We start from the raw sequence: 22,557 nt of genomic DNA on the forward strand, positions 1-22,557 counted from the left end.
ACGGGTGACACAGGTGAGCACGGGTGAGCACGGGTGAGCACGGGTGAGCACGTGTGACACAGGTGAGCATGGGTGAGCACTGGTGAGCATGGGTGAGCACGGATGACACAGGTGAGCACATGTGACACAGATGAGCACGGGTGAGCGCTGGTGAGCACGTGTGACACAGGTGAGCACTGGTGAGCATGGGTGAGCACGGGTGATACAGGTGAGCACTGGTGAGCACAGGTGACACAGATGAGCACGGGTGAGCGCTGGTGAGCACGGGTGACACAGGTGAGCACTGGTGAGCATGGGTGAGCACGGGTGACACAGGTGAGCACAGATGACACAGGTGAGCACATGTGACACAGATGAGCACGGGTGAGCGCTGGTGAGCACGGGTGACACAGGTGAGCACGGGTGAGCACGGGTGACACAGGTGAGCACGGGTGAGCACGGGTGAGCACGGGTGAACACGGGTGAGCACGGGTGAGCACGGGTGAGCATGGGTGACACAGGTGAGCACGGGTGAGCACAGGTGAGCACATGTGACACAGATGAGCACGGTGAGCGCTGGTGAGCACGGGTGACACAGGTGAGCACGGGTGAGCACGGGTGACACAGGTGAGCACGGGTGAGCACGGGTGAGCACGGGTGAGCATGGGTGACACAGGTGAGCACGGGTGAGCACAGGTGAGCACGGGTTAGCACGGGTGAACACGGGTGAGCACGGGTGAGCACGGGTGAGCATGGGTGAGCACGGGTGAGCACGTGTGACACAGGTGAGCACGGATGACACAGGTGAGCACATGTGACACAGATGAGCACGGGTGAGCGCTGGTGAGCACGGGTGACACAGATGAGCACAGGTGAGCGCTGGTGAGCACGGGTGACACAGGTGAGCACGGGTGAGCACGTGTGACACAGGTGAGCACGGGTGACACAGGTGAGCATGGGTGAGCGTGGAATAAACAACATCTGCCCAGTTCCCTCTGCTGTCAGGGGTGGGGCTGGGGCTGGGTCTCTAAATCCCCTCCTCCATGGACTTACAGGGTTTCGTGGAATTGCACGCACCTCTGACGATGGTCCCGTTGAACGAAATGCTTCGGGGCCACAAACACCTCCCGGAACTTTCTGGCTGGCGCCATGGGGGAACACCTGGCCCCAAGTCTTTGAAACCCAGGCCTTCCGGTTTCTGCCTTTGGTCAGTGGTAAGGCAGCTGGCTCAGTCATTATTCCAGCCTCCGTTACCCATCTATGAAATGGCGTGACAAGACCGTGTGTCTCTGAACACAGGGAGGCGTCTGCATCTGAAGGGAGGGCTTGCGGGCTCGCCTCCCGGTCATGGAGGAGAGCAGTGCGGGCACCTGGAGACGGGCCGCCCTGGGCGAGCGGAGCCTTCGACAAGTAGCAGCAAAGCCCCAGATGAGAACTGGGGTTCAGAGCAGCCGGAGGAGCGGTGACTGGGAGGCCGGGAGCCTGGCACCCGAGTGTGGCCTCTGCACATTAGGTGGGCATCGGTGCCCACTCCTGCCAGCCACAGGCGAGGTGCCCACGAGGGATTGGGGCTGCGAAGGCTCTGGCTGGACGGAGATGAAGGCCCACGGCTCACAGCCATTTCCCACTTTGCAAGTGGCTTCCCTCAGGCCCTCTCCGCTCCCCGCTCCAGTGCAGGGACCCAGGAAGGGCCGAGTGCAGCTCCTCCATGCCGTGCAGCGTGTGCGTGTGCGTGTGTGTGTGTGTGTGTGTGTGCATCTTCACAGAATCGCCAAAGTTAAATGACAAGTTCCTTGAGTTCCATTCAAAGCGCACAATTACCAAGCTCCTGTGATTTCCGGGACAGGGGCGGGGGGGAGGGGGCTGGGACTGAGGCGCTAGAGATGGAGGCAACATGGCTGTCCCTCAAGGAGCTCAGCGACTCCTGGGAGAGACACTGGAGGCAGCTACACACACATCACTGGGTATTTCGGGAGCAGGCGAGCTGGGGGTCAGGACAGGGTTCTGGAGGAAGGGGCGCTGGGCTGGAGTCTGGAGGATGAATGAGGAAGGGGGCAGAGGGCAGGTGGGCAGCGTGACGAGGGCGTGGCGGGGCTCAGGCAGAGCGGGCACCAGGCCTGAGCCCAGAGGCTGCAGCTCAGATGACGCTGGTGAGCGCCAGGCAGGGCTACGGGCGGTGCAGGGAACCCGGTTCAGGTGCTCAAAGCCCCGGCCAGTCCCAGCCACACACTTGCAGCTGCTGGTGGATGAGGACGGGGTCTCGGGCAGACCCTGGGCAGGCAGGTGACCATGACCAGTCTCATCCTTCAGCTCCGTGACCCTCGAGGTCGCTTCCCAGACTCAGCTCCCAGAAACGTCCTGCCTGCCACGGCCAGGCCCCGGGAGTCACCAGGTGGCTGCAAAGGCCTCGGACCGCTGCGGACACAGAGGGCCCAGGATCTTCACCGAGCAAGGAAGGGGCAGACGCAGGGAAGGCCGCACAAGGTGGTCCGTCTGGACTGGTTCCGAGTTCGGCCCGTGGGCCCGTCCACCCTGTGCTGGGGATGGGGCGGGACCTCGCTCTGGGAGGGGCAGGCCAGGGAAGGCCCCGTCACGACTTGGAGGGACGGGGCGTGCTGCAGGCTGTGCTCAGACACGGGTCGGTTACAAAAAGCCAAGCAGAGCCGCTGCGGGGTGCTGGAGGGACTTTGTGTGGGATGTTTTCTGCTCTTTTTCAAGGTCAAGCCAGCCCGGTGTTTCCTACTTTAACCCACAGATTCCATTCCACGGGCCCCTCCCATAAGGGAGAGGAGCCGCTGAGTCCGGTCAGGTCCCTAACGTCTCCGTGACCTGACGTTCCATCACACGGTCAGCGACCCGGGCCCCCCGCTGTGCGGTCAGTGCTGGAGGCCCCTGCTGTGCGGTCAGTGCTGGAGGCCCCTGCTGTGTGGTCAGTGCTGGAGGCCCCCCCTGCTGTGTGGTCAGTGCTGGAGGCCCCTGCTGTGTGGTCAGTGCTGGAGGCCCCCCTGCTGTGTGGTCAGTGCTGGAGGCCCCTGCTGTGTGGTCAGTGCTGGAGGCCCCCCTGCTGTGTGGTCAGTGCTGGAGGCCCCCCTGCTGTGTGGTCAGTGCTGGAGGCCCCCCTGCTGTGTGGTCAGTGCTGGAGGCCCCTGCTGTGTGGTCAGTGCTGGAGGCCCCCCCTGCTGTGCGGTCAGTGCTGGAGGCCCCCCTGCTGTGTGGTCAGTGCTGGAGGCCCCCCTGCTGTGCGGTCAGTGCTGGAGGCCCCTGCTGTGCGGTCAGTGCTGGAGGCCCCCCCTGCTGTGTGATCAGCGACCCGGGCCCCCTGCTGTGTGGTCAGCGACCCGGGCCCCCTGCTCTGCGGTCAGTGCTGGAGGCCCCTGCTCTGCGGTCAGTGCTGGAGGCCCCTGCTGTGCGGTCAGTGCTGGAGGCCCCCCCTGCTGTGTGGTCAGCGACCCGGGCCCCCTGCTGTGTGGTCAGTGCTGGAGGCCCCTGCTCTGCGGTCAGTGCTGGAGGCCCCTGCTGTGTGGTCAGTGCTGGAGGCCCCCCCTTCTGTGCGGTCAGTGCTGGAGGCCCCCCCTGCTGTGCGGTTAGAGCTGGAGGCCCCCCCCTGCTGTGTGGTCAGTGCTGGAGGCCCCTGCTGTGTGGTCAGTGCTGGAGGCCCCCCTGCTGTGTGGTCAGTGCTGGAGGCCCCTGCTGTGTGGTCAGCGACCCGGGCCCACTGCTGTGTGGTCAGTGCTGGAGGCCCCCCTGCTGTGCGGTCAGTGCTGGAGGCCCCCCTGCTGTGTGGTCAGTGCTGGAGGCCCCCCCTGCTGTGCGGTCAGTGCTGGAGGCCCCCCTGCTGTGCGGTCAGTGCTGGAGGCCCCCCCTGCTCTGCGGTCAGTGCTGGAGGCCCCTGCTGTGTGGTCAGTGCTGGAGGCCCCCCTGCTGTGTGGTCAGTGCTGGAGGCCCCTGCTGTGTGGTCAGTGCTGGAGGCCCCCCTGCTGTGTGGTCAGTGCTGGAGGCCCCCCTGCTGTGTGGTCAGTGCTGGAGGCCCCCCCTGCTCTGCGGTCAGTGCTGGAGGCCCCTGCTGTGTGGTCAGTGCTGGAGGCCCCTGCTGTGTGGTCAGTGCTGGAGGCCCCCCTGCTGTGCGGTCAGTGCTGGAGGCCCCTGCTGTGCGGTCAGTGCTGGAGGCCCCCCCTGCTGTGTGGTCAGCGACCCGGGCCCCCTGCTGTGTGGTCAGCGACCCGGGCCCCCTGCTCTGCGGTCAGTGCTGGAGGCCCCTGCTCTGCGGTCAGTGCTGGAGGCCCCTGCTGTGCGGTCAGTGCTGGAGGCCCCCCCTGCTGTGCGGTCAGTGCTGGAGGCCCCCCCTGCTGTGCGGTTAGAGCTGGAGGCCCCCCCCTGCTGTGTGGTCAGTGCTGGAGGCCCCTGCTGTGTGGTCAGTGCTGGAGGCCCCCCTGCTGTGTGGTCAGTGCTGGAGGCCCCTGCTGTGTGGTCAGCGACCCGGGCCCACTGCTGTGTGGTCAGTGCTGGAGGCCCCCCTGCTGTGCGGTCAGTGCTGGAGGCCCCCCCTGCTGTGCGGTCAGTGCTGGAGGCCCCCCTGCTGTGCGGTCAGTGCTGGAGGCCCCCCTGCTGTGTGGTCAGTGCTGGAGGCCCCCCCTGCTGTGCGGTCAGTGCTGGAGGCCCATGCTGTGCGGTCAGTGCTGGAGGCTCCTGCTCTGCGGTCAGTGCTGGAGGCCCCCCCTGCTGTGCGGTCAGTGCTGGAGGCCCCCACCTGCTGTGTGGTCAGTGCTGGAGGCCCCTTCTGTGCGGTCAGTGCTGGAGGCCCCCTGCTGTGCGGTCAGTGCTGGAGGCCCCCCTGCTGTGCGGTCAGTGCTGGAGGCCCCCCCTGCTGTGCGGTCAGTGCTGGAGGCCCCCCTGCTGTGCGGTCAGTGCTGGAGGTCCCCCCTGCTGTGCGGTCAGTGCTGGAGGCCCCCCCTGCTGTGCGGTCAGTGCTGGAGGCCCCCCCTGCTGTGCGGTCAGTGCTGGAGGCCCCCCCTGCTGTGCGGTCAGTGCTGGAGGCCCCCCCTGCTGTGCGGTCAGTGCTGGAGGCCCCCCCTGCTGTGCGGTCAGTGCTGGAGGCCCCCCTGCTGTGCGGTCAGTGATGGTGCTGAGACACTTCTGGGTGGAGCCAGGGACCCCTGTGAGCTCAGTGACAGAGCCCACGCCCCCATTCTGCTGCTCCCCGCCTTTCTCCTGTAGAGGAGGCAAAAGGCCTGGTCAGTTCTCAGCTGGGGGTCCCTCAGGCCAGCTCTGCCCTGTGCCAGGCTCGCTGGGTGAGGGCACACCAGGTGAGCTCTGAGTCCCACTGACACGCTGATGACGACCGAGCGTCCTGGCCGCTCTGCCCCTCCCTGCAGAGTGTCTGCCTGGCGCACAGAGCCCTCCTGGGTGGGAGAGGGCAGGGAGTCAGGGAGGTGCCGATCACAGCTGCACCGCACCTGCCAGAATGGCTGGCATCCCACAGCACGTGCTGGCGAGGCCACGGGCGGGCAGGTGCCCTCGGCACTGCTGGCGGGAAACTGTGTGGCGTCTCCTCAAAAATGAAGACTAGAGCTATCGCCCTGGCCGGTGCGCTCAGGGGTCAGAGCGTCAGCCTGTGCACCACAGGGTCTTGGGTTCGATTCCTGGTCAAGGGCATGTACCTGGGCTGCAGCTTTGATCTCCAACCACGGTCAGGAGTGTGTGCGGGAGGCAGCCAATCAATGTGTCTCTCTCACATCGCTGTTTCTCTCTCTCTCTTCCCCTTCTTCCCTTCCACTCCATCTAAAATCAATGGGAAAATATTCTCAGGTGAGGATTAACAAAACAAGAAGAAAAAGAAGAGAGCTACCACATGATCCAGCAATCCCACTTCTGGGTGTTTGCTCAAAAAATATAAAAACATTTATTCATAAAGATATGTGCACCCCCATGGCCATTGCAGCATTCTTCACAGTGGCCAAGACATGGAGACCCCGAGTGTCCTTGGATGGAGGACTGACAGAGAAGGGTGCATGCCCACAGGGACCCTGGCAGCCACGAGAAAGGGGGAGGCTGTCATTTGTGACGGCATGGATGGAGCTCGAGAACGTCACGCTAAATGAGGTCAGATGGAAAAGGACGAAAACCAAGCGACCTCACTCACACGTGAAACATGAAACTGCAGGTGGCGACTCAGGCACCGTGACGGGGAGGTCACCAGAGGGAGGGGAAGGAGGGGAATGAGGGGAAGGAGGGGAGGGAGGGGAGGACCAGAGGGTGAAGGGTCAAGTACACGGTGATGGAGACTAGACTGTGGGTAGGAGCACATGGTCAACAGGTGTCACATTATGACCTCGTTCCTGAACTTGTCATTCACCAATGTCACCCAATACGTTCAATTTAAAGAGAGTCACTGGCCGGCTGGGACGACCCGCCGCCACTCCCCTCCCCGCCTCCTGCCTCCTACCTCCTCCCCGGGTCTTACTGCACGTCACGCTGACACCCTGAAACAGGACAGGGAGAGGGACACGTACTCAGCGACCAGTTAGGGGACCACCGCTCTGGGCCCCAGGCTGGCGGTCTCACTGCCGCCGCCTCTGGCTTCGGTCCCCTTGTGCCCCTGTTCAGGCACACGGATCCCAAGCTTTTGGTGACACCTCAGATTCAGAAAACCAGCTGCTCCCTGCCCCCCGGGAGGAAAGACCAAACCAGCAAAACCAAACAGATCATTTTATTACCATCGTCCTCTACCAGAAAAATTACTAAAAATCTCTATATAAAAGCCTAAGTGACCATTATGACCCAACGACCGGATGACCGGCCGGTAGCTATGACGTGCACTGACCACCAGGGGTGCAGATGCTCAACACAGGAGCTGCCCCCTGGTGGTCAGTGCACTCCCACAGCCAACCTCCTGCAGCCTCTCCCCCAGCCAGCCGCCCCAATCTGGGCTGGGCAAGATGGCCCCAATCAGCCCCGATCACCGGCCAGGCTGAGGGACCCCACCCGTGCACGAATTCATGCACCGGGCCTCTAGTATAAATATAAAATCTCTAGAAAATTCCCAGGACAGCTCTGCAAGCTTCCTCCTCCGAGACAGGACAGCAGGAGCCTGCACTGACTTGGGACCAGGAGTGACCTGGCAGAGCTGCGGTCAGAGGCTGGGTCTCCAGGTCTTGGTCCATCATCAAGCCAAACCCATTGTTCCTGACCCAGCCCGACTCCTGACCCAACCCCATTCCTGAGGCAGGAGAGTGGGACATGGGGGTCAAGGTGTGTGTGGCACAGACAGGGAGAACACCCCAGTCCTTCCCCTGGTTGCCAGCGGCTATGTCCACTGGCTCAGCCAGCAGCACAGGGCCCACAGGAATGAGGTGAGGGCCGGCCCGTCTCCGCCCTTTTCCTAGGATGTGGGGCCAGGCCCTGCACCTGCCTGGGGGCTCTGCTGGGGATGTGGGGGGCAGCGGATGGGGGGGGCCGTGGAGCTGGGGTGAGGGTGGAGGAGACCACAGGGGTCTCTACTCAAAGGACAGCAGGTCGGGGTGCGGCCCCTCGCTGTCCAGGCTGCAGGTCCGCGGCCCGGGGCAGGGGCTGCTGTCCTGCGGCAGCTCAGCCGGGCGGCCAGGGCTGAGGCTGAGCTGGAGGCTGCTGCTCTCGGTGGGGCCGGGAGGGGAGACCCTCCTGCACTGGGCGCCCTTCAGCCTGGGCTCGCCCGAGCCATCCGGGTGGATCAGGTCAGGCACCGACAGGGACGCCTCGCCGTCGCCGTTGGGCAGGGCCCCATCCACAGTGGCCTCTGGCGGAGGAGGCCCCGCTGGGCCGGGCTGCGCCGGGGGCGGGGAGCACTCCAGGCTGCTCAGCACGGGCTGGGCGGAGATCAGCATGTCCTGTGTGGTCTTCAGCGCCCGGGGCGTTCGCTTCCGGGTTGTGGGTGGCGGCGGGTCCAGCCGAGGGACGGCTTCTGGCAGGGCCGACCTGCAGGGGTGACAGTGACGCACCTGCCCGACGAGCCCCCGCCCGGCTGTGTGTTCGCCCCCCCCCGCCCCCCTGCAGCACCCGTGCCCGGACCACGCCCGCTCTCCCTCCTGTCGCAGCGTGGGGCTCAGCGGCTCCAGCACAGTGGCTTCCGGCTATGACATCCTCGCTCAGAGGTCGGAGGTCAGAGCGGTGCAGTGAGGACCCTGGGGTGGGAGGGAGGCACTCACCCGTCGTCCTCCCCGCCGGGCGCGCCGGCCAGCTGGGCCTCGGCCGTCCAGTTGACCTCCATGGCGCCCACGCTGCCCAGGCCCCAGGGCTCCCTCCTCCGCAGGAGGTCGTTCACCTTGGCTCCCATGGCTTTGCCCAGGTTCCGGAGGTGCTGGCTGCTGCCCACCCAGAGGCCCGGCCCGCCCGGCTCCACGGACCCCAGGGGCCCCGACCGGGACACCTGGGGCCCAGAGTGGCTGGACTGCGGCTTCGGTGGGAGGGACGCGTTCGGATTCTCAAACATGCTGTGGCCCACTGGGAACAGACAGAGGCGGCGAGTGAGCGGAGGCCGTGCCCCCCGCCGTCGGCGTGTCCCGCCCCGCGCCACGCCCAGGGCCGTGTACGGATGTAGGGACATCCAAGACAGAGCCAGCAAGACCCCCGGACCTCCCCGTGCGGGTCCTGGATGGGACGTGGGACCGGAAAGGCTGGTCTCCCCGCCCAGGTGAGTGGTGACGGCTGGAGCGGGAAAAGGCTAACCCACCCCTTGAAGCCACCTCCCAGACTCACGGCTGTCCCCTCGCCAGGGCCACGAGCCCCTGGGAGTGAAGGAAACAGGATGAGGCCACGGAGCAGGCGCTCTTTCCTTGCCGAGAGCACGTGTGAGCCGCGTGCCTCGGGCCCGGACGGCACGGGCAGGCGGCAGGCGTGGGCGCTTCCCCGGGAGGTCAGCACTGACCCCGACCCCCTGCGTGGAACCTGGGACAGTGGGCCAGCCCCGCAGAGGCTCCCCGAAGCGGGCGAGGAGGCGCCCCAGCTCACCGCGTCCTCACGCATCCCCCGGAGAGCCGGCGAGGTAAGGAGCTGTCTGCCCGAGGCGCCCGGGCCGTGACAGCCGAGGTGGAACCAGAACTGGGCTTGCTCGGAGGATGCTGTGCCAGCTCCTACGCCTGCCTGGTGCAGTCCCTCCCTCAGGGCCTCTGGCTAGCAGTCCCCTCAGAGGGCAGGGGCCACGCCTCATTCACCTCTCTATTCAACAGCGGGCCTGGGTCTTGCACACAGTAGGTGCTCAATAAATATTTTGAGTTTAATTCTGAACCCATTTTGCAGATGGAAAAGTGTGGAGGCCAAGCGTGTAGCTCCAGGTTTGTAACGAGAGTGGCTAGACCTCCATGCCATGCTGTCCACACGCCCGCGGCATCCTCGCCCCCTGCACACCCAGCTCACACTGCAGGCGGCCAGACGTGGGTTCTTCAGTCTGGGGCGGAGAGGTCTGGTTGGCCCAGGCTCCTGTCGGGTCAGCACCCCTGCGTCCTGCCTGCCCTTGCCAGGCCGCCCTCAGACAGGCTGGGGTGAGGGCGCACTTTTCTCTGCTGGGCTTCGGGCTGCGCGCTCCCCGCCTGCGCTGCTGGGTCCTGCGGGGAGCGCTCTGAGCGAGCAACCCCTCCTGACCAGTGACTGGGGAAGCTGCATTTTAAGGGTCTTTGGGCGGCAGGAGGCGCCTGTGGGAAGAGGCGTGGAGACCTCCCTCCAGGATGGACTGCACAGTCTTGACCTCTGAAACGTCCCCTGACCCCTGTGCAGGGAAAGCACCCCGTGGGGACATGTGGGGACTCAATGAGGGCGTCCCTGGGAGCGTGGGGTGGAGACCCCCTGTCAGGAGCTCCCAGCTCAGCCCAAACAGGGCCTCCCCCTCCGGACCTCCCTGAGGAGGGTGGCTTGTTTTCTTTTGTGTAATTTGCCTATCACGTCCCACATCCCCGTCACTTTCCGTAATCATGGAATCTGCAAACTAGCAGAGAAGGCCGGGAGGCTAGGCATTAGACTGCTTCCACAAATGAGGAGGTGTCTGGGCCACAAGCGTGGGAGGGCGAGCCCCCTGGCTCCTGGCCTCCCCTCCCCGCCGCTGACGGTGCGTTGCCGAGCAACCAGCTAAAAGCACGGCAGTGCTCTGCAGACTGCGGGCCTGTTGTTCCCCTTTCAAAACCCTCTCCCATGAACACGAAGTAACCTTGGCCCGGCGCCCTGCCTCCCTGTGTTACTCCCTCTCAGGGACCTGAAAGACTGCCCCTCACGCCCCTCTACAGCCTCTGAGCCTGTCTGATCGCACTAACTCCTCACGGGGACGAGCTCCTGGCGCGGTTTATTTTCTGTGATGCCCAGCACAGGCCCTGGCAAACGGTAGCAGTTAGTGTCACCGAATGGGACTTTCACATGACACTCAGAAACTGCTGCACTGCGGGCTGAGACACATGCAGAACCGTTTCCACGCCTTTCTCAGCTTACAAAGCCTGCACCTCCCGGGGTGTCTGCGGGGTGCTGGGGTCCCGCTGGAGAAGCTGCCCTTCTCCCCAACGTGGGCTCGGCCTGGGGCTCCCCACCCACACCTGTGAGGGGCAAGCACGACCCCTCCTCCGGCTCACTGATGACCTCACTCTGTCCCATCCTCGCAGAGGCTGGTGGTTCAGAAAACGGTGGCGAGGGGACCCCGTGGCCCTCCCAACACCCAACATGCACATTATGTCCGGGGACAGCGATTCATAAGAAAGACGGTCTCTTACCTGTGTGACCGAGAAAGGGCTCAGAAAGCAGGTGGGGAGCAAACAAGAGAGAGACAGTTTATGCAGACGGACCGCCTGAGCGTGTCCCCTCTGGCCTGGGCCACCAGCAGGGCCACCCCGAGGCGGAGTAAGGAGACAGAGACCCCACAGCTATCGCAGACCGTGGGGCCAGCTCCCCACCAGCTCCTCAACAACGAAACAAAACAGCCGTGTTTAACCCCCCGAGCAGCAGGCGCTGGCCCGCCCCACAGCTGCTTCGCACCCAGGGTCTGAGATCCCAGCCGGCGGCAGCGGGTCAACCGCCACGTCCTATGGCCACGTGCGCATCGCTCATTACCGGCCGTCTCTTTTCCACACGCATTTGCTAGATTCCAGACCAGGCGGGCTGTCTGTGCCAGCTGTCTGACAACACGGGGGCGGGGAGCCAGGGCAGGTGCTTGCCAGCACACGAGGCTGAGGGTGGAGTGGGAGGACAGGCTGGCTCCCAGGCCCAGGTGCCACGGCCACGGTGCAGGCACCAGTTCCAATCCCACCAGCTCCCAGGCCCTGGTGAGGCTCACAGAAGCGCACAGTCCTGCAGACGGTTGGTCCCGAGCACGACCACAGACAGGATGGCAGCTCGGGCAGCCACAGAGGCCCGGGCACGCCCACACTCTCTGCTGCTCCCCGAGCGGGCGAGCTTCCTTGGCACAAACGTGTCCCGTTTGAGATCTGAAGCGCGGTACGCACTGAGTTGCCACCCTTCACAGTTGTCTAGAACGGGGTGCCTCCAGCTGACCTGCAAGAGGCCCTGCCCCCTGCCCCTCCTCCACAGCCCCCACGGGCCAGGCTGCTGGCAACAAGCAGTGCGGAGTAAGCCAGCCGTTTGCTAAAAACAGACGGACCACCACTTACCCACCCCTCCCTTCCCGAGGAGACGGCACTGAGCATTAGCGCATAAAGCGGCTTTGTGTGGGCGAGCGCCTTCCAGCAGCTCAGGAAAGAGCGCGCTATGCACACAGAGGGCGGGCGGGGGGACCCACAGAACAGGGGGAACCGGTACCGTTAGGAGGATCTGGAGACAGGGCCTATGCATGTTCTTTGTACTAGTTTTACTTTTGCAACTTTTTATAAGTTTGGAATTATTTCCAAAGAACATGGGGAAAATGCACCCAAACGGGGGAAACCCAGACACTAAAACAACAACAGCACTGGCAGAGGTCGGGCCGAGACGGAGCAGGTGACGGAGGAGAGCAGGGAGCATCTCAGAGGACAGAGGCCCCCAGAGCTGGGGCGACAGTGACACACACAGAATGAAGGAGCAGAGTGGCCAGCAGACAGCCCCACGGAGGGCCGGGCCCTGGCGCTGGGACGCTCCATCAAGGCGGCTGCGAGGAGCCACAGGTGGACGTCTCTGGAAAGGTCAGACCTCCTTGCCGCAGGCCCTGAGCGGGGAGCCGGCCGCGGGTGGAATGCTGGGGCCTGCTTGTGAGGTCACCTGAGCTCAGAATGCTTGTCGCCCGGACAACCCCGGAGCCGCCTGGGGCAGGCGTGTGACCGCGTGCCCGGCGACAGTCCAAGTATGGAGAGCTTCTCGCTCCTCAGCATCTCGGGGCCCCGGGTCTCCTCCTCGGCCCTGAGCACCTTTCCTGACCTCATGTCCCCACGAGGTCCCAGCTTGCCAGGTGGGTCCTGCCAGGATGGCCACAGAAATGCAGGGTTTGAGGCCTTCAGTGGAGGGTTCTGCCAGGTCAGCTACAGGACCTGCACAGGGCACGCTCCCCACAGCCGCGGCCCCGGCTCAGGCACCGAGACACCCGGGCTAGACGGAGCAGGGCCCTGTCCTGGGAGCTTCTGATCTAAGCCCCAGTGCCACCCAGGTGACGGACAGCGGGTCCCCTGCACCCTCTGCTGTGGGGGAGATGTTTCCATAGCAGCCGCCTCCCCCTGTCCTCAGGAGGGGCCACGCCACAGCCACACGGCCCATGGCCAGACCCCGCTAGGGCAGGAGAGGAGGCCACTGTTTCATTGCCACTTGGTGCCGGCGCCCCGAGGGGGGCCTGGAGACATGGCTCGGTGGGTCCAGGAGGACTCCCACTCTCGCTCAGCTCCAAGAGCATCTCCTCTGTCCCCAGACATTGCCAAGACCGCGTTCCCCACGGAGGCACCCAGCCCAGCGCAGGCCCCGCTGCCCCAGCACCCGAGCAGCGCTCTGCGGCAAGGGGTGGTGCTCTCGCCAGGTGAGCCCCTAGGACGGGCGCCAGGTGAGCCCCCTGGGGTGGGTGCCAGGTGAGCCCCCAGGCAGGCGCCAGGTGAGCCCCCTGGGGTGGGCGCCAGGTGAGCCCCCTGGGGTGGGTACCAGGTGAGCCCCCTGGGGTGGGTGCCAGGTGAGCCCCCAGGACAGGCGCCAGGTGAGCCCCCGGGACAGGTGGGGGAGCAGAAGGCCCGGGACAGGCGCCAGGTGAGCCCCCAGGACAGGTGCCAGGTGAGCCCCCTGGGGTGGGCGCCAGGTGAGCCCCCTGGGGTGGGTACCAGGTGAGCCCCCGGGACAGGCGCCAGGTGAGCCCCCGGGACAGGCGCCAGGTGAGCCCCGGGACAGGCGCCAGGTGAGCCACCAGGACAGGCGCCAGGTGAGCCCCCAGGACAGGCGCCAGGTGAGCCCCCGGGACAGGCGCCAGGTGAGCCCCGGGACGGTGGGGGAGCAGAAGGCCCGGGACTGGCCCGGGACAGGTCGGGTGCTGCCTTCCCCATGCAGCCTCCTCTCCGGTCTTCCCTCCCAGAGATCAGGCTGTGCAGGCTCCGGCTCTCCTCCCACTCCCAGGGCTGCCTGCTGGGCTGTGGCAGGGACCGGTGGTCTCACCCTGGTGGCAGACAGGGGCCTCTGGAGGTCCAGGGCTGGCTGCTGCGCCGTCCGTCCGTCTGTCCCTAGAGGAGCACCTGGGAGCTGCCGGGCGGTGACGGAGGCCTCCACCCACCGATCACACCGCCCTTCCCAGCAGGAGATGGGGCGGCCCCATGCCTCCGCCCTGCGCCCAGGCTCAGACCTGGCTCTTTCCTTTGCAGACTGCATGCTGGGGGACCCCCAGAATGGGGAGCAGCCGAGGCGGAGCTGCACCATCTACCGGCCGTGGTTCTCCCCTTACAGCTACTTCGTGTGCGTGGACAAGGAGAGCCCCCGGGAGGCCCACGGCTTCCCCGAGCTGCCGCGGGACGAGGGCCGGGGCGACAGCTGCCTCCCCGAGGACGCGGCCGACAGCCTGCGCTCGTCCTCTTCCTCCCCCGACAACCCCAGCCCCCGCGAGGCCAAGGCCCGGCACGGGGACGCCGACCACATCAGCTCCCAGGACATCCTGAGGGCCTCCCGGGGGCTGCCGGCCCAGCACAACGGCTTCAAGTGCGCGGCCTGCTGCCGCATGTACCCCACCCTGTGCTCCCTCAAGAGCCACATCAAGTGCGGCTTCAGGGAGGGCTTCAGCTGCCGCGTCTTCTACAGCAAGCTCAAGGCGCTCTGGGCCCGGCCCGCAGACCGGCTGCCGTTGGGCGGCGGCCAGGCCCGCAAGTAGCCGGGCGGCCCGGCCCGCAGCAGAGCCGCATCGCTCTCCAGGGAGAGGCCAATAAACCCGTTAGCACAGCTCCGTGGAGTCTCGGTCACCGGCAGCGCCTGCTGTCCGTCCAGTCCCATCCATGTTCCATCCCGTTTGGCTACCAGTTGCCTAGCAACCCCAGGCCCACACCCCGACTCGACACCACCGAGGGTTTGGGGAGAGCCGCTAAGATGGCAGTTCTCAGTGAGGTGCCCAGTCCAGGGTTTCGGCCCAAGGACAGGGGCTCCCCGCTGTCGCACTGTGTGGCCTCCTGGGACCTGGGACGCGGAAGGTGTGCCCAGCAAGCCCCACCCGGCCGCTCCGCTCCGCTCTGCTCTGCTCTGCAGGGCGTCTCAGAATGAAGTCTCCCCATTCCTCACACCGTGCCCGCCACGGGGTGCGCTTGATCCCGTCACAGGCCACCCGCCGCCCTGAGCCCCTGACTTCCCTGCAGGCCTGGGCCCCACCAAGTCCCCCCACCAGCCTCTGCCCTCCACGCAGCTGAGAGTGCCCACTAAAGCCTGGCTTCTCGGCTGCCGACTTAGCCGCCCGCTGACCCCTCCCTCCGTCCCTTCCCTCCGTCCCTTCCCTCCGTCCCTTCCCTCTGTCCCTTCCCTTCCCTCCGTCCCTTCCCTTCCCTCCGTCCCTTCCCTCCGTCCCTTCCCTCCGTCCCTTCCCTTCCCTCCGTCCCTTCCCTCCGTCCCTTCCCTTCCCTCCGTCCCTTCCCTTCCCTCCGTCCCTTCCCTTCCCTCCGTCCCTTCCCTCCGTCCCTTCCCTTCCCTCCGTCCCTTCCCTCCGTCCCTTCCCTTCCCTCCGTCCCTTCCCTTCCCTCCGTCCCTTCCCTCCGTCCCTTCCCTTCCCTCCGTCCCTTCCCTTCCCTCCGTCCCTTCCCTCCGTCCCTTCCCTTCCCTCCGCCCCTTCCCTCCGTCCCTTCCCTTCCCTCCGTCCCTTCCCTTCCCTCCGTCCCTTCCCTCCATCCCTTCCCTCCGTCCCTTCCCTCCGTCCCTTCCCTCCGTCCCTTCCCTTCCCTCAGTCCCTTCCCTCCGTCCCTTCCCTTCCCTCCGTCCCTTCCCTCCGTCCCTTCCCTCCGTCCCTTCCCTTCCCTCCGTCCCTTCCCTCCGTCCCTTCCCTTCCCTCCGTCCCTTCCCTTCCCTCCGTCCCTTCCCTTCCCTCCGTCCCTTCCCTCCGTCCCTTCCCTCCATCCCTTCCCTTCCCGCCGTCCCTTCCCTCCGTCCCTTCCCTTCCCTCCGTCCCTTCCCTTCCCGCCGTCCCTTCCCTTCCCGCCGTCCCTTCCCTTCCCGCCGTCCCTTCCCGCTGTCCCTCCCGCTGTCCCCTCCCGCCCGCCCGCCCTCCACAGTCCTCGCTGGGCAGCTGGCGTGGCCAGGGAGCAGACTCTCTAAGATGCACCCACTCAGCACCCACCCAACCCCACACGAGACATCTAGTCAGGGACCCGGTGGGCTTCTGTCGCCTGGTGGTCTTAGTGTTACCTCCAAACAGCTGACGCCAAGCTTTCCCAGCACTCAAACTGGCTGCTGCCTCCACCCCACACGGAGTCAGAAAAGGTGAGACACCATGTCCCCGGCGCCACCCACCACCTGCCAACACCCCTCCCGCGCTGACAGACATGCCCGGGAGGGACACGGGTCCCCTGGGGAAGCAAAGCTGACCTGGGCGAGCATGCAGGCCGGTCCGTGTCCACACAACCGTGAGTCACGTGAATTCCCCCTCGAACCTCAGCCAGGGGAGTGTCACGGGCCAGGGCAGGGGCGGGGAGCAGAGCGAGAGGACGACAGGAGAGCGTTGAGAAGTAAGAAGGTTTATTAGTGGAGCCGCAGGTGCGCGGCGGCCCCGGAGTAAGTGCACTTACAGGAAGAAACGTCTGGAGCGCGGGCCCAGCCACCCACACAGCCGTGGGGGGTGGGAGCCAGGAGGAGTGGGCAAGAGAAGCCCCGCACAGGAGCAGCGGAGAGAAGCAGGCGGCGAGGGCTGGGTGGGGCCCTGCGGGGAGGTGCTGTCCGTCTGTCCGCACTGCAGGCCTCGTGGGCTGGACCCCAAGGCCGGTGCCCGTGTCCACTCGTCCTCCACGCGGGGCAGAGCAGGATGGAGAGCAGGCCGGGCTCAGAGCGAGAGGCAGGGCGGGAGGACAGGCCCGGCCCTCGGTCGCCCAGGTCCCAGCTCCACCCGGTGCTGCCTCCTCATCCTGGGGAGGGCGGGGCGGCCTCGGGTCCCAGGGGCATTCGGAGGGCAGGGGTGGGTGGTCCAGCAGCGGCCAGGGAGCCGTGTCCCCAATGCTGTCCTTTCCACGGCTCCTCAGGGCCCTCTTACAAACTGTCCCCTCCTCACCCATCACGTCCAACGGCCACCTGGTCACCCCGCCCCTGGCCTCAGAGCCAGGCCTGCCCTGAGCTCAGCTCTGGGACGGAAGAGGACCCGCTCCCGGAGCCCCCGTGGCCCACGTCCTCCCGCGGGTGCCAGGTCTCACACCCCTGCTCCCTGCCTCCCTCGAGGTCCGCACCACCTCCAGTGGTGAACTGTGAACCGGAAGAGGAAGCAAACACACAGGCCACCCTCTCGACCGGTGCACACGCTGGACATCTGTCCTCTCCTGTCTGTCACTCTCACACGCCGACACGCACCCCTCCCTCCCACACGTGCACACTGCACACGCACACACACCCTGCCGACAGGCGGTGCCCCACAGGCTGACAGGTGCATCTCGCCTGGATGGTCCGGCCGCCTCTGACACGTCAGGGTCAGGAGCCCATCTGCCTGACCGGCCCTCGGGCAGCACAGGAGCCTGTCCCCCTGCCCGGCCACCAGCAGTCCCGCGCGGCGAGGCCCAGGTGGCTCAGGCGAGAGGACTGCTGGGGGCGCTCGAGGCCCGGCCCACGGACACGAGGCAGGGGTCTTGACAAGCGGCAGTGATTCCGGACCCTGGACAGAGCATGTCAGCTACCAGCCTTTGGTGGGCATTCTGCAGTAAGAACCGCCCGCCACTGCCCAGGGGAGGGACAGCGAGGGGTGGGCGAGGGCTCTGGTGGAAGGCTCACTCGGGGGCGTGGCAGAAGGGGGATGTGGCAGTGGAGGCTGTCCCCGCCCCACAGCAGGGCCTGACCGAGGCCACACTGTCTCCTGGGAAACACACTCACGCTGGCGCAGAGAACAGCGTCCGGGAGCAGCCCCCCGACTCTCCCGCCGTCACGCCCAAGCTCAGCCGCCACCACCTGCAGGGGACCTGCTCCCCGAGGCGGTGAGGCAGCGGCATCCCTGGCGCCCAGACTCACGGCCCCAGGGTGCGCGCCTCCCTCCATCGGACCACGTGGAGGCCAGCTGTCTCGGGCCTCACAGACACGGCGAGGAGCCTGCGGGCCCTTGGGTCCGTCCCAAAGCCCGCAGCCGCCCTGGGAGGGTAGCCGATCCCCTCGGGGACTCCAATGGCTTCCACTTCACCCTCTGGAGCAAAACCCAATGCTCTGAAACAGAGCACACCGGCTACTGGCCCGGGCCCACCGCCGTCCCTACACGGCGACCGTGTCCTCCAGGCTGTCGCCCGGCTCCCGGCGCTGCCGCACGTGCAGCAGGCGCGGCGGCTCCTCCTCGCTCTCGTCCGTGGTGGACTCGTACTCAGAGGCGATGCCCGACTCCCGGAAGCGGAGCAGCTCCAGGCCGCCCAGCGGGGGGCCCCGCACCCCGGGGAGCCGGAAGCACTCCAGCTTCACCAAGCAGTCGCGCCTACCTAAGGGGCTGCCTGCAGGCAGGGCCGGGCCGGCGCCCAGGGGTGGCGAAGGCAGGTCCTCTGGAGTGGGGGTCGTGGGGTCGCAGAGCACGGGCAGGGCTCCGGGGCGGAAGGTGATCTCCAGCAGGCTGTCCTGGGAGCCCACTGCGGACAGAGGGGGAGGGTCAGGGCACGTCCCCAGCCCGTCCCACCCACAGCCAACGCCAGGCTGCAGGGGAGGAGCCCTGGGATGTGGTGCAGGCGGGGGTAGGTGACGGGGAAGGGGGGGGGGCTGGGATCAGACTAACCACCGTGGGGGGGGGGGGGGGACTCAAGGGACAAAAGTAAAAATCCCGAGGCTCCCAGGTGGGGACGTGCAGGGGAGCCCATCCAGGGCTCTGGGCTGCACAAACAGAGCCCAGCCCTCGGCCCCTGCGGCCCCATCGCAGGCGGGGCCTGGGAGGCATGTTTCCAGGGAAGCCACGGGGCAGTCTGGGGGAACCTTGGGGTCACAGGAAAAGCACTAGTTTTGTAATTAGACCCGGGTTTGACCCTGGCTCCACACCTCTCGTCCTCAAACTGCCGGAGCCACCTCCTCATCTCCGAGTTGGACACACACGGAGCACAGTGAGCCCCAGGGGCTCAAGGGCGGCGTGGAGCTGCGCCTCCCGGTCTGGCCTGGAGACAGCTGGGCACAGAGGCCAGGTGCCAGGCACCTGCCGCCCAGCAGCACAGCACCGCCCAGCGGCGCCTCCGCCTCTCTCGGTGCTCGCGAGGGAAAGCCAGGTAGACCAGCGAGCCACGCCCAGCCAGGCCTGTCCACGGAGTGTGTGTGTCGGCGGTGTGTCAGGGGGAAGCCTGGGTGGCGAGCCGAGGGCCCAGGGAGGCAGGGATCATGCTGGTGATGGTGACGGACAGCCTGGGCACTGGGCTGGAGCAGCCGGGACCCGTCGGGCCCTGCGCGTGCCGGTCCTGTGTGGACCTTGGGTTTCTGCTGGAATGCCAAGCAGTTCAGCACCGCCAAGAGCTTTTGGGAAAGAGCGTGTGGTGCCCCAGCCCCGGGCAGCGAGGGGCCGCAGACGGGCCCTGACTTACTGGTGCTCTGTCCTGACAGCTTCAGCTCCAGCTCCTGCACCTGCCTGACCAGCAGGGACACATGCTGCAGGGCGTCCCTGTTCTGCAGCAGGAGCTGGTGCACGCGGGCCTGCGCCTCCAGCCTCGCCGCCGCCTCCGCCGCCAGCTGGTCCTTCAGCAAGTGAACCTGAAGCAGGAAGAGAGAAGAGAGGGGTGAAGAAGAGAGGGGCTGAGAAGACAAGACGTGAATGCAAACTCGGGGCGCTCGCAGGGACCAGACATGACCTCCACATTCAACCCAAGATGAAGCGGCATCTGGGCCTGTAATCCGGATGTTTCCAAGAACCAACACACTGACCTCCACTCACAGCAGTCACACCCAAACACACCGAGAAACTGAAGCCCCGCGGCCCGTTCAAAACTGCGAGGTGCCCCAACCAAGTCTGTCTTCACGTCTGTGGTGTCAGCTCCGTCCCCTGGCCGCCCATCCCTTCCTATGCCTATGGCCCCAGGACCGGGCCTGCTGCCTGCGTGTCCCGGGCGGCTCTTGGAGAGCTCGGGGTGGGACACCCTGAGCGAAGGACCCCGAGGAAATGGAGCCCAGGCAGGAGGGTGCTCACACAGGTGACCTTGTACCGAGAAGGGCATGAAGGGGTCGCTGCGGGGGCTCGTGGGCGTGGCAGCCGTGGGCAGGGTGCAGAGGAAGACCCGCACGGGGGGCGGGGCGCGGGGGCAGTGGGAAGGGGTCGGAGGAGCTGGCGGGAAGGCTCTGCGTTTCTGAAGAGCAGTTTGAGCCAGAAAAACCCACGTTTCTCCAAGAGTAAAGACGGCAGCCCCCCTACCCCTCCCCCCACCCCCGTAGTCCAATCTGAACAAGGGCCAGCAGCCACGGCCTGTCCCAGGGCAGCACGCAGACCCCCTCTGAGTGGGTGGCCGCCCTTGCTCCTGCAGATTTCAGCCATGACCTTGCGGTTGACCTTGCTTCTAAGTGGAGCCACTAAGGAGATCAGCAGCCACTTTCCATTCATGGCTCCCACAAGGGGCCTCTGTCCCAGGAGGGGCCGGGGGAGCGGGAGGCCGGGCCTCTGAAGCAAACCTGCCGTCCCCAAGGCCTCAGCGGATGCCCGTGAGCCGGGTCAGGGCGGACACTGGGCGGGGCCTGTAAGGCTCTCTCTCCCTCGCAAATGGAGGCCCAGAGGTATTTCGCCCAAGTCCCCAAACCTGCTGGTCCTGAGGAACAGGACGGGCTGTGGGAGGGACAGGAGGACTCCACCTGCAAGTGGCTTACAGAGGGGCCTGCTGAGCAGACAGTCTCTAGGCTCTTCAGGACAAAACGGAAGCGAGAGACTCAACTTCCAGTGCCCAGAGCAGATAATCCTGCACACCGAGCCCGCACCGGGGGCTCCCTGCACCTGAACATCCCAGCACGGAGAGCCGGCCAGCAGCGGCCCGCTGGCTCCCTCTGCTCCCGCAGGCGACTCACTTCCCCCTGCACCTCACTGTCTCCATCTCCATCTCCCCGCCCAGAGGGCTGCCTAGCGGCTCCGCCGGCCTCTGACCCCACCCCCAGGTGGACGTGGCCAGTGCCCGGCACGGAAAAAAGCAGCTTCTTCTGCAGGTGGCCGAGCTCCGGCGGGCACAGCGCACAGGGTGAAGTGAGCACCGCGGCTCTGCAAACGCGGGGACACCCAGGGGTCCCCAGCCCTGGGGCACGAACACGCAGCTGCCTGTCTGGCACCGGAGCGGAGCCGCTGCCCGCCAGCACACGGGACAGGCTCCAGGGCCGCCGCCATGGCCCGCACTCTGACCCCGGCAGGCCGATGGGCCTTGACGCACCCACAGAGGTGTGCGGTCCCCACACCCTGCCCGGCACTTGCATCCAGCCCTCTCCTCTCAGAAGGCTGAGCCCTGGCACAAACGTGCACGTCTCCCGGCCAGGCCGCGGGCCTCCGGTGGCGACGGCTCTGGCACAGACCGCTGGGCGGTCCCCTGATGCAGCCCAGCTCTGGGCTCGGCCCCCCTCCGTGCTGCTCCCAAAGCTGGCTCCCACCCTCAGCCCACCCAGCGCCAGACCACTGCCCACTTGCCTGGACTCCAGCTCCTCCGTCAGAAGTGGGGCCAGGGCCAGGCTGGAGTCGGGGAGCACAGGCCTGGGAATGGCTGTTGGCCCCCACCCCAGACAAACAGGCAGAGGCTGGCGTCTCAGCATGCAAGGGGGCAGGCACGGGCGCTGGGACGGGAGCAGCCACGCACAGACGCTGACTACAGGCCGGTGCGGAGGGGCTCAGCACCATTTCTCTGTCTAACTACAGCGCAGGCCTTCACGGAGCCTCGGGACCACACTCGGTTCCACCAAGCGCAGGGCGCGGGCGGGGGGGGGGGGGGGGGGGCGGTTCTTAGGCAGCAACACTGAGTAGGACAGCCTTCTCCTCAGAGCTCACCAGGAGCCAGCCACCAGGAAGGCGGCGGCTGACCCCACTGCAGCCAGGCGGCCAGGCCCAGAGCACCGGGAGCAGGTGGGCCCAGCCCATGGCCATGCAGGTGCCCCCCTGCCCCCACCCCCCGGTCACAGCCTTGCCCGACTGGTACATTGAAAAGCAGGAGCTAGGGCAGCCAGGCGAGCCTCATGCTGGGTGGGGAAGGTGGGCAGAGGGGCTTGTGTCCCTGAGGGACACAGGTCTGACCTGGAAAGGTGACAGGGCGCACCACCTGTGCCCAGTGCCTCACGGCCAGGCAGCCTTCTGACCCAGCTCAGGCCAATTCAGGGAGTGGCCGAGGCTGAGGTCTGAGACCGAGTTGTGACCACTGGGAGGAGGTCACCGGCAGCGACAAGAGCGGAGCTGGGCTTGCCTTGAGGGTGAGTGGGTGGGGGTGTAAATAACAAGGGCCCCGGGGCGGGGGGGCACGTTTGCAAGAAAGTGTCTTTATCGCAGGCTCTTCAGGGTCTCGCGGAGGCCCGGATGCGCCATCTGAGGTGGGCGGCCACGGCACACCCTCCTCGGCCCTGGGACCGCTGGCGCTCAATGACAAGACCCCAGCGCGGTGGCAGCAGTGTTGGCCAAGCAGGCTGCCGGTGCAGACCCGGCGCAGCGGGTCCATCTGCTTGAAGGCGCGGGAGTGCCAGGAGGCCGTCTATTAACCCACGTGCCTCACACAATAGCTTTACCCAAAGCCGGGGCCTGGCAGAGCCCCGGAGACGCTCTCCCAGGGGAAGAAGGTGCAGAGACCTGCAGCGGAAGGTGGTCCCGGCCCAGCGTCAGAGGAGAGGACCGGGCGTGAGGCCTCGCTGGCACGCAGGGTGCATTCTGGTGGCGGTGAGCCGTGGGAAGCCACAGGCCGCGGGCTGTGCCCACGGACACTGCACACTGCTGTGTCGATGGTGCGTTTGAAATGGCTCCTCGTCAGCCTCAGCGGTGACTGCGGATCGGGCACATCCGATGACACGCACGGGAACGTGCCCACGCCCACTCCTGGTAAATAACCATCACTTGGCAACTGATGT

General features: G+C 66.2%; 2 protein-coding genes across 6 annotated transcripts in view; one reads left to right on the forward strand and one right to left on the reverse strand.

Annotated features, from left to right (window-relative positions):
* Window positions 1–6,670: 6,670 nt before the first annotated feature.
* The window catches only part of NOS1AP (nitric oxide synthase 1 adaptor protein), a 126,709-nt gene continuing 110,822 nt past the window's right edge, over window positions 6,671–22,557 (reverse strand). For all 5 annotated transcript variants that reach the window (XM_079761978.1, XM_079761977.1, XM_079761976.1 and 2 more), the window contains 4 exons: window positions 19,077–19,242; window positions 18,003–18,146; window positions 8,160–8,454; window positions 6,671–7,929 (listed from right to left, as the gene is read on the reverse strand). In XM_079761978.1, the coding sequence (XP_079618104.1) occupies window positions 7,473–7,929; window positions 8,160–8,454; window positions 18,003–18,146; window positions 19,077–19,242 (1,062 nt within the window). In that variant the 3' untranslated portion in view covers window positions 6,671–7,472. The remainder of the gene's footprint in view (window positions 7,930–8,159; window positions 8,455–18,002; window positions 18,147–19,076; window positions 19,243–22,557) is intronic.
* Window positions 8,468–14,691, forward strand: SPATA46 (spermatogenesis associated 46). The gene is made up of 3 exons (XM_079761983.1): window positions 8,468–12,364; window positions 12,815–12,919; window positions 13,743–14,691. Exons 1-3 carry the CDS (start codon window positions 12,262–12,264, stop codon window positions 14,240–14,242), a joined length of 708 nt encoding a protein of 235 aa, XP_079618109.1. The 5' UTR covers window positions 8,468–12,261; the 3' UTR covers window positions 14,243–14,691.

This window comes from Cnephaeus nilssonii (genome assembly GCF_951640355.1).
Source record: "Cnephaeus nilssonii genome assembly, chromosome: 21".
NCBI lineage: Eukaryota > Metazoa > Chordata > Mammalia > Chiroptera > Vespertilionidae > Cnephaeus > Cnephaeus nilssonii.

Excerpts from the sequence above, each read along its gene's own strand:
- SPATA46 (XM_079761983.1), top strand. The coding sequence starts at position 12,262 with ATGGAGAGCTTCTCGCTCCTCAGCATCTCGGGGCCCCGGGTCTCCTCC. Across the intron at positions 12,365-12,814 it reads ACGAGGTCCCAGCTTGCCAG|ACATTGCCAAGACCGCGTTC; the intron begins GTGGGTCCTGCC and ends CTCTGTCCCCAG. Across the intron at positions 12,920-13,742 it reads AGGGGTGGTGCTCTCGCCAG|ACTGCATGCTGGGGGACCCC; the intron begins GTGAGCCCCTAG and ends TTTCCTTTGCAG.